We start from the raw sequence: 9,440 nt of genomic DNA, 5'->3' as shown, positions 1-9,440 counted from the left end.
GGGCCCCATTACCTTCAGTAGCCTAGGGCCTCATCAAATGTAAATCCGGCCCTGGCTACATTTAGCAGGTGGTAAGGTGGTATACGTGCCTCCATATGTAGAGTATTGAAGGAACTTTTACTCCAGAAGTGTGCTCAGGACTGTATACTTTAGTAATTCAGCATGGCTAAAGTATACTAGGTATGCCTTAGTAATTCAGCAAATAAATCCAAGTGACTAATTCAGGTTAAATGAGGCAATTGCTTTTATTTAAAGATTGGCAAGAAACACAAATTCCAAAAGCATCTATTAATGCAGCGTTTCATTTGTTTGGGTAGACACGATAGGGATTACGTAATCCCTATCTAGTGTTGCTGCTGCTGAATACTTAAGTGTGTCTGCATTCCCACCTCCAGAGACAAGAGGCGATGATGGCTATATAGTCATTCTGCAGATGGGCATCCCTTTTAAGAAATGAATCAGAAGAACAGAAACAAACAGCAAAGGTTGTTGCTTATCTACCCATCCAGCTGCAGGAAACATCTGTATTATGACAAAAAGAATTACTCAAACAGCTGGAATGAAGATCACAAATCACCATGTTAGTATGCAATGAAGCTGAAAAGACTTGAACCAATTCCTTGCAATTTAGGAGAAAGGATTCCAAGTAGATTTGGTAATGTTTATTTTAGGTGGATGAATATTAAGTGAGGAAAGATTTACATGAGATTTCTCCACACCCAGATTTTCTCAGTAGACCCCTACCTGAACAAAATAATTTAAAACTTAAAAGAAAACATTTTTCTGAAGTGCATTGCAGCAGCAGCTATTTCTTTTCCCACTCTTCTCTTTCAAGTCTTTCACGGATGACTTCTTTCAGATATGGCTCAAGATAATGTTTGTCCTAAAAAAAAAGAAAAGAGAGAGTTAAGGATATTGGACATTTCATACTGGCATCTTTTTGTAAGAGCAGCGTCAACAGTAACATGGATTATCTGATACTTCACCACCATTTTAGGAACAGAGCAGGCAGACCTAAATTTAAAATGCTTAATCCTTAATTCACCAACTGGTCTTTCCTGCTACAATTATTACTTGTAGAGTCATTTCCCTAAATTTGTGTGATTAGTACATGCATCTGCCCTACGAAACATCTTATCGGTTACTGAAACTGTCATACAGAATAAATTTTTTTGAGTCTTGCGTTTAAACATGTTTACAATTAAGCCCTGAAATAAGTCAAGCGTCTGTTAAGAAATTTTTCACCACCAAAAATCAAGAGCTTTGAGGGTGCTACTGACTCTAACAAATTTATCATAGCACAAATTTCCATTGACTAGAAGACTAGTTCATGAAGGCTTATGCCATAATACTTGTTAGTCTTTAAGTTGCTACTGGATTTGTGTTTGCTGCAGCTAGATTTGCAAATAACACTGATACCCCTCTAGACATCTTTCACTCAGTACAGTGGTACCTCTGGTTACGTACTTAATTCGTTCCGGAGGTCCATTCTTAACCTGAAACTGTTCTTAACCTGAAGCACCACTTTAGCTAATGGGGCCTCCCGCTGCTGCCACTTTCTGTTCTCATCCTGAAGCAAAGTTCTTAACCCGAGGTACTATTTATGGGTTAGCGGAGTCTGTAACCTGAAGCGTATGTAACCCGAGGTATTGTATTGTATAGGTATTGTATAGGAAGTCTCAGCGCGCCCGGGCTTCGCACAGCTGTCCGCAAGCCTGGGTAGACTGGCGTGGCTCCCTAGGCTTGCGGATAGCAGGCTCTTCTGGGGGCTGGGGTCGGGGGAAGCTCGGGCTTCCCCCGCGCCAGCCCCGTGCCTGGGGGGGAAATAATTTTTTTTTCTTTATTCCCCCCCCCCCAAAAAAAACTAGATGCGTCCTATAGGGCGGACAATACGGTATATTACTTTGTTTTACAGATTCTTATGGGGCAGATTATGACAAAGCTTGACCTTCTCTACACAACACTGCCCTTGGATTCTATATTTTGATCATGCTCAACTATGACAGAACAGAGAACCATTTTTTTAAAAAATATGGAGATAGAATTATAACACCTCCTGCAAGACTCAAGGTAGTTAATACTACAAGTCATGTATAAAGTACCTGATTATGCACTACTAAGTTTCATAAAATTATTTTTTACTGCACCAAACCTGACAAACAGCATATTAATAAGGAGACAAATATATCCTCCCAAAGCAAGACGTGATCAGCAGGGAAGACTTGATTTCTATAGATAAATTGTCCCAACCACATTATGTTTGAAGATGCATTCAGTTATCACGATCACATGCAAGTTTCTGGCTGTGATCTAGATCTGCTGGGTCTTTTGGCAGACTGCTCACATAGCCTGTTTCCACTCATGTGCTGTGAGTGAAAAGTGTGAGTGTTCCCTTATCTCCTCCCAGCCATGTTTTTGCTGAAGAATCATAGAGTAGGTTTTCTGCGAGTTCTATTCCCCTCAAAGTTCTGAATTGAGCCATGAACATTCCATCCACCCAGAAGCTAATCTACAGCCTTAGATTAGCATCACAAGAGTTAACCAATACTCAACTCAATTCATCAAAGTAATAATCAATATTATGAACAGACACCATTCAGTGGTTTAAAGTCATACTTAAGTCAGTCATGCTTTAATACAATGGAAATCAATGGGACTTAAGTCATGATAAATAACTTACTTGATTTCAATGGGACTAAATCATGACTTAGTTAAATCCAGTATCTTATGTTGTCTGACAAGGAAACAATGATGTGGGATGGAAAATTTCCCACTACTACACTTTTTCTGTGGAAAGTTTTCCATTTCTAAAAAATGCATTATTTCATAGTTGGTTACAATGAATGGCTAGACCAGCAAAATTGAGCAGTTTCAAATTATAATTAACCCTTTTCATGTATTTATTCTCAGGAAGTGTGCATGTATAATTCTCTCTCTCTCACACACCTACTTATAAACCGAAGTGTTAATTAAAATCCAACTATACTTATTGAATATGCTAAGCTACATCCTAATTGAGTCTTTAGGGCACTGGAAGATTTGATACAAAGATTTCCAGAAAACTCCTATTAATGGGAGAACATAATATTTATGCTGAACATAATATTTATGTTCGCTTACAACCAGCCTTCCCTAGAAAACTGGGTTGACTCTTATTATATGGGTATGCAACCATACCTCTTCATATTTTATCCACTGTTCTTTCGGAAGTATTTGTTGCCTCATGGACAAGTCCAACGCTCTCTTGATGCGAAATAATCTCTCATTACGTACATCTTCAGGAAGTCTCCTTATCGCTTCTTTCACATCTTCGTTTTCATACACTGTATCATCTCGCATAAGTCCTGTAGCAGAAAGATGTTTCTCATGTTAACACAAATGAAGATCAGTAGAGATTTTTTTTAAAAAACAACAAAAAAACTTTTTTTTTGTAGGAGTAACAAGACCAATGGCATCTCTCTTCACTAGCTCTAGAAATTAATTTTTAGCAGCTTATTAGCTCCAAGTGCCTGGAAACATGTATTTTAGATGAATGTCCATAACTCACAGAACATCCCACTGATAAAGCTGCAGACTCCAAAGCAGTAAATATACACCCAAGTCAGGCCACTAACCAAGAAATGATAGCTCGACCTGCTCCAGACCATTCTGAAGCCATACATAGGCTATTGCAGGCAAGAATATTGCTGGCAGTAGCATGTGCCCTTGCTGCACTTTCAGCAGCACCCTCACCCCCTAACACCTGCCAGAAGTGCTTTGCCAGTCATCAATAGTTTTTATTACTCATGCTAGTTACAAATTAGGTAGCTGATACTTGAAACCCAATGAAATTAACTTTCATAGATTTTTAGGCAACCCTGTATTGGGTATAAATAATAATTTTTTTATCATCATCATCATGTGTTGTAAGTTGCCCAGAGTGGCTGGGGAAACCCAGCTAGATGGGCAGGGTATAAATAATAAAATTATTATTACTATTATTATTATTATATCAAAATCCAGTTTACAGAGAAGGCAATCAGTTCACAGGGAGGGGATAACCAAAGATGCTAAGGTCTTGGGTAGTACTAAGCAATGACTTTTGCTACTGTTTACTTGTGTTCCTCTTCTTCTTTGGGGATACTGACAATTATAGTAGGTAGCAAGCAGGACAAACTTTGCTACCAAGTTAGGTTTAGGCCAGGCTATTGTAGGGCTTGGAAGCAAGCAGCCTTGTTCCTGTAACAGCTAACAAATTTTACCATAAGGAAATAAGAAGCTAAAGTTAAACCAACATAAACTGGAATATTTGGCACTTTTTATCATGGTCATACGACAACATCTGGTTGGTCAACTGACAAACCTAAACCACCCACACCTGTATTAGATTTTGATATATATTTTACTATTGTTCGTGATCGAAAACAGGGACAGCCAACTTCTGTATTCTCAAAGGCCACTGGTTTACCCAGATTTATTTAAAACCGTCCCATTTCTTTTCTGCAAAAAACCAGATGTGGATAATAAAAATTAACACACTCAGTCACAACACCAAGAAGAAGAATCCAAAGAAAGATACTAGCAGAAAGTGGACAAAATGCAAGATAATTCTCCCCCCACAACAAACAGACTCTTCTTAGTCAGGTTCCAAACCAAACAACTTCAACAGTAAAGGGCTTCCAACACCTACCAATTTTGTTGAATCCAGCTGCACTGTAATACCATTTGCGAATACTATCAAGGAGACGACCGCTGGCTGCAGCTGGAAGTATTAATGACCACTGTTATTTCAAGAGTATAACTGGTAGAGGCATTTATTCAGACACAAAGAATCTACAGTATTTTAGTTTGCTTTTATAAACATGCTACATTTGTAATAAACAGAAAGTAGGAACAACAGTTTGGATGCTGTGCGCTTGTCAACAGGATGTAAAAACACAATGCTACTCAAAATATCCATGAAACAGCTATGTAACAGAAGATGAGATGAACGTTTGCTTAGTTATCAGCCCCACCACCTGCACCCACCATCTATTGTGCATTAGCAGCTATGCAACAATAAACAAATCATGAAGTAAAACCTGCCCTCAACTGTAAGCAGTGTCACTTCATAGCTTTTCTCAAAACAATAAGCATTTTAACATGTTTAGTGCCTTCAAGAATTACTACCCCTTTGATCAGGGGTCAGCAACCTTTTTCAACCGTGGGCTGGTCCACCGTCCCTCAGACCATGTGGTGGGCCAGACAATATTTTGAAAAAAAATATATGAATGAATTCCTATGCCCCACAAATAACCAAGAGATGCATTTTAAATAAAGGACACATTCTACTCATGCAAAAACATACTGATTCCCAGACTGTCCACAGGCCGGATTGAGAAGATGATTGGGCCGCATCCAGCCCACGGGCCTTAGGTTGCCTAACCCTGCCTTTGATAGTTGACAGTATATGGCTAGATTCATAATTAACATTGTACTACGTGCACTGCAAGCAGTGTTAGAATCTCCCATTGTTCTAGGTGCATTTTGCGACATGGAATTTCATTAGTGCGAGCAGTTTCTGAGCTCTGGGTGCAGTACTGCACCTAAGATTTCAGATTAAAACTGCAGAGTGGAAGGAAAGGAGAACCGTTTTCTGCCTCCCCACTTCCATCTACGCTCTGAAGACTGGAGAAGAGATGCTATTAAGAATATTAGGGGGGTGGGCAGGGGAAGGACTAGACTATGTGAAAAATGAACATAATATTTTAGCTGCAGTTCATTCATTTTCAGTTTTGTATTATAGTTATTTTAAAAAGTGTGCCTAGACACTTCATTGCGGCGCCCATAACCTAGGTTTATGGTGCTATTTAGCTCCTAGCTTTCTAACACTGACTGCAAGCTGCGGAGGAGACACATTCAGAAGGATGCATTGTGTTGCAACTCACAAGCTAAAGGAGTGACAGGTTTGCTACTTGCTGCTGTTCTAGAGGGCCGTTTGCCACCTGTTTGTTTCAAGAGATAAGGGTGGCCAAAATGAAACTCCGAAATGAGCTTTTCATTCATCTATTCTTTGCTTCCCGCATACCCTTAGATTACTTAGAATGAGAGTCCTCGTGGGATAATTACAAATTGCTACTGGTGCACAGCATGAAGCGTGACTATAAACAACTAAATCAAGCTTTTCGGGCAGTGAGAAGATTTGCCTACTAACCTTTTGCTGGTTATGTGGATAGAAAGAAGGGGGGAGGGCGATGAGGCGGACCTCAAAGCAGTACGTGAATAAGGGTTCCACAAGAGTAACACCCTTCGCTACGGAAACTCTTAACATGCAACCCTATTGCCTGCGTTGAACGCGACGTGGCTTACTTCTGAGTATGCCCTTAAAGGATTACACCATGGGTAGGCAAACTAAGGCCCGGGGGGCCGGATCCGGCCCAATCACCTTCTAAATCCGGCCCATGGACGGTCTGGGAATCAGCGTGTTTTTACATGAGTAGAATGTGTCCTTTTATTTAAAATGCATTTCTGGGTTATTTGTGGGGCCTGCCTGGTGTTTTCACACAAGCAGAATGTGTGCTTTTATTTAAAATGTATCCCTGGGTTATTTGTGGGGCATAGGAATTCATTCATTTCCCCCCCTCAAAATATAGTCCGGCCCCCACAAGGTCTGAGGGACATTAGACCGGCCCCCTGCTGAAAAAGTTTGCTGACCCATGATTACACTGTGGAAAAACCCACAACCGCTTGGCACGCCAAGAGTTAACAGAAGGTGCCCCGTGTCCTCTCCGTCCCCACCAGGCAATCATAACCGCATGAAACGGGTCTTTTCCGCTGCGGCGTAGCGGGGACCCTTCTGGAAATCACAGGCGGATGATGCCTGTGACCGTGGGACTCGGCGGGCACCCTTAGCGCCCCCCCAACCCACAAAGGAACCCACAAAGGGGCTCCGAAGTGAAGAGGGGGAAGTGGCGCGGTGCTGTGAGTCAATTGCTTTTTCTGCGGAGCGAAGCCGCATAGTCGTTGCCGGAGAGCGCTGCCTTTTTCCTGGGACAATTTGGCATTTAAAACAACCAACCGTGAGTACTGGAACATTGAATATTTGGACTTCAAATAAGAACTGGCGAAATAAAAAGGAATTTGGACTTAAAAATTAACCCTAATTTGGTACTGAAACGGGAAGGTTTAAACAGGAAGTCACCCTTCCGTTTCCTCGTAGTCAGAACAAAGCAAAGACAACGCAAACTAGAGCCTTAAAAATCACTTTTAAAGGATCAACTTTCATCATTTAAAATCGCTGAACCCCCCTTCGGTAGCAGGGGAAGAAGGGGGACCTTTTCTGAGCTGATTAAACCTCCAGAAGTGAATCTAAAGCAAAGTAATTTTCCACCGTCCTGACCCTGGAGCGGGGTGTCAGAATTGACGTTTGAAGCTCATTGACCAGAAACAAATGTCTTTGACAGATAGTTAAAAGAAGAGAAACATTGTGACTCCATTGTTTCCCTTCGTCTTTTAAAAGAACAAATATGGACAAAATATCTTTAAAAAGAAACTTTGTTGCTATTGTTTTCAAGAAAAAGAACAACCAGAAGTTTTCCCCCCTAGTGGGGAACTGTGAAATTGTAACTAATTCCTGGGAACTTGCAGCTGTCACTGATTACAACTGTGGGAAAGGATTTGTGACCTTGTAGGACAATGTCTTCAGAAGCACTGTTGGGTGCTTTCTGTAAAATAAATGCCCTATTGGATCAGTTAAGTCAGAAGACGGATTTCATGACTAATGCGGCCAGAACCTTTGAACAGGTAGTGGGAAACTATATGGAGCCCACCCAGGAATCAAAACAGGAGCGTGCCATGACAGAACAACTGAAAGAAGAGGACCTTGCTGAATCTTGGGCGCCAGAGACGGAGGGAGCTGCGGCCCAGCAGGAATATAAACTCTTGGATTTGATAAATGAACTTGGAAAAAATCAGACTTGGAAAGATAAAATCTGGTTTGGTTTGGAAATGGAGGGTTGGATAGACCCCCCCTTTACAGGGAAATTTGGACTTTTCAAGTCTGGAAAGGGGCCGTCTGATGTTTGGAGCTTTGGGGGCTCTCAACTTTGAAGGGAATCTGGAGCATGCTTCTAAATACTACATCGAGCCTATCCTGGACTATGGAAAAGGGATCGTCTTGCTGAAAAGGGTCAAAAACACCACCAAGCTGGAGTTCCCGCGAATAAAAGGGAAATATAAAGAAGAGGTACGAAAGGGACATGGAAGAGACTTGAGGGCCTCGGATATAAGATTGCCAGGTTAATGTGCTAGATTAATAGGATAAAAAGGACTGACAAAACCCGGGACCAGGAGGAAGGGACGTTGGATTAAGACTGGATTGCTTTTTTCTTTTATTCTTATCATTAGGACTGTTTTATAAAGTTGATGAATGTTAGGAAAATGTTGAAATGAAACTATTTGGCTCTTATAAAAAATGTTTAAAGAACTAGGTAAGAATGTTATGGTTTAGGAGAAGTTGGTAAAAATTAAGATTTAAGTTTTAAACTTTAAGGTTTTCTATAAGATAAGATGAAAATAGATCAAGGTAATGTGATGACAGAATACTATGAATTATGGAAAGGATTTGCTGTGATTATTATAAAACAGGATACAGGAAAAGGGAGGAGGAGGTGGTCAAGGAAAGAAGGTATTGAAAGTGGAGAATTGGAGAATGATGGTTTTATTTTTTTTAGTTTTATTTTTTTTCTGTCCTGTTTTTTCCTTTGTGTATTTTTTTTAAAAAACTCTTTTTTCAATAAATATCATTAAAAAAAATAAATTACAAAACCCACAACCGCTTGGCACGCCAAGAGTTAATAGAAGGCGCCCCGTGTCCTCTCCGTCCCCACCAGGCAATCATAACCTCTCGCACACGCCCCTTGTATTGCCACACAAGCACTGGCGGGCCCCCTCGACCATTTTCTTTCACCGGGAAGCTTCCCGCCCTCCTCCCTCCCCGCTGCAGCCCCTTCACCACCGACTCTTCCCCTCTCCTCACTCACCCGGTGCCCTCGCCGCCATCTTGACGACCTCTGAGGAAACGCGCACGCGCACCGGCGTTCCGAAAAAGCCCACATTCCCCCTTTCAGATCACGTGCTCGCAACCAGCCTACCCACCCACCGCGCTCCCTGCGCTGTCACGTGGGTTGCGCGCGCCTGTGCGTCCCTACGCGGCGGCCGGACCATAGAGAAAAAAAGTGGCGGATGTGATTTTCTGTTGCGTGGAGCGGGCGCATCCTGGTTCGTTCTGATGTGGTTTCCCCGCTTGCGATTTCAGAAAACGTGAGAAGCTCAGTGGATGCCCTGGAAACAAGCACCGCAACTGGAGAGCATCAGCTGTGGGGGCGGCAGGCTTTTTTCGGCCCCGGTCCACGCCTGTCTGGCCCCCCCTGCCCCATAAACCGTGGCCACCTGCCTCACACCTGGCAAGGGCAGGTGCAGAT

General features: G+C 41.9%; 1 protein-coding gene across 1 annotated transcript; it reads right to left on the bottom strand.

The window, feature by feature from the left end:
- Window positions 1-226: 226 nt before the first annotated feature.
- UQCRB (ubiquinol-cytochrome c reductase binding protein) lies at window positions 227-9,086 on the bottom strand. The gene is made up of 4 exons (XM_081013714.1): window positions 9,000-9,086; window positions 4,670-4,741; window positions 3,178-3,344; window positions 227-883 (listed from the first exon to the last, which is right to left on the bottom strand). The coding sequence occupies exons 1-4, from the start codon at window positions 9,016-9,018 to the stop codon at window positions 806-808; spliced, it is 336 nt and encodes a 111-aa protein (XP_080869840.1). The 5' UTR covers window positions 9,019-9,086; the 3' UTR covers window positions 227-805.
- Window positions 9,087-9,440: the final 354 nt, after the last annotated feature.

This window comes from Podarcis pityusensis (assembly GCF_964106645.2).
Source record: "Podarcis pityusensis genome assembly, chromosome: 7".
NCBI classification, from domain to species: Eukaryota; Metazoa; Chordata; class Lepidosauria; order Squamata; family Lacertidae; genus Podarcis; species Podarcis pityusensis.
This window is presented reverse-complemented; position numbering and strand designations above follow the sequence as displayed.

Bases quoted from the DNA above. Each gene is read 5' to 3' on its own strand.
- UQCRB (XM_081013714.1), bottom strand. The intron at 3,345-4,669 runs GTAGGTGTTGGA...TTTCTGCTACAG, and splicing joins AGCTGGATTCAACAAAATTG to GACTTATGCGAGATGATACA. The intron at 884-3,177 runs GTATGGTTGCAT...CTTTTTTTTTAG, and splicing joins AGTGGATAAAATATGAAGAG to GACAAACATTATCTTGAGCC.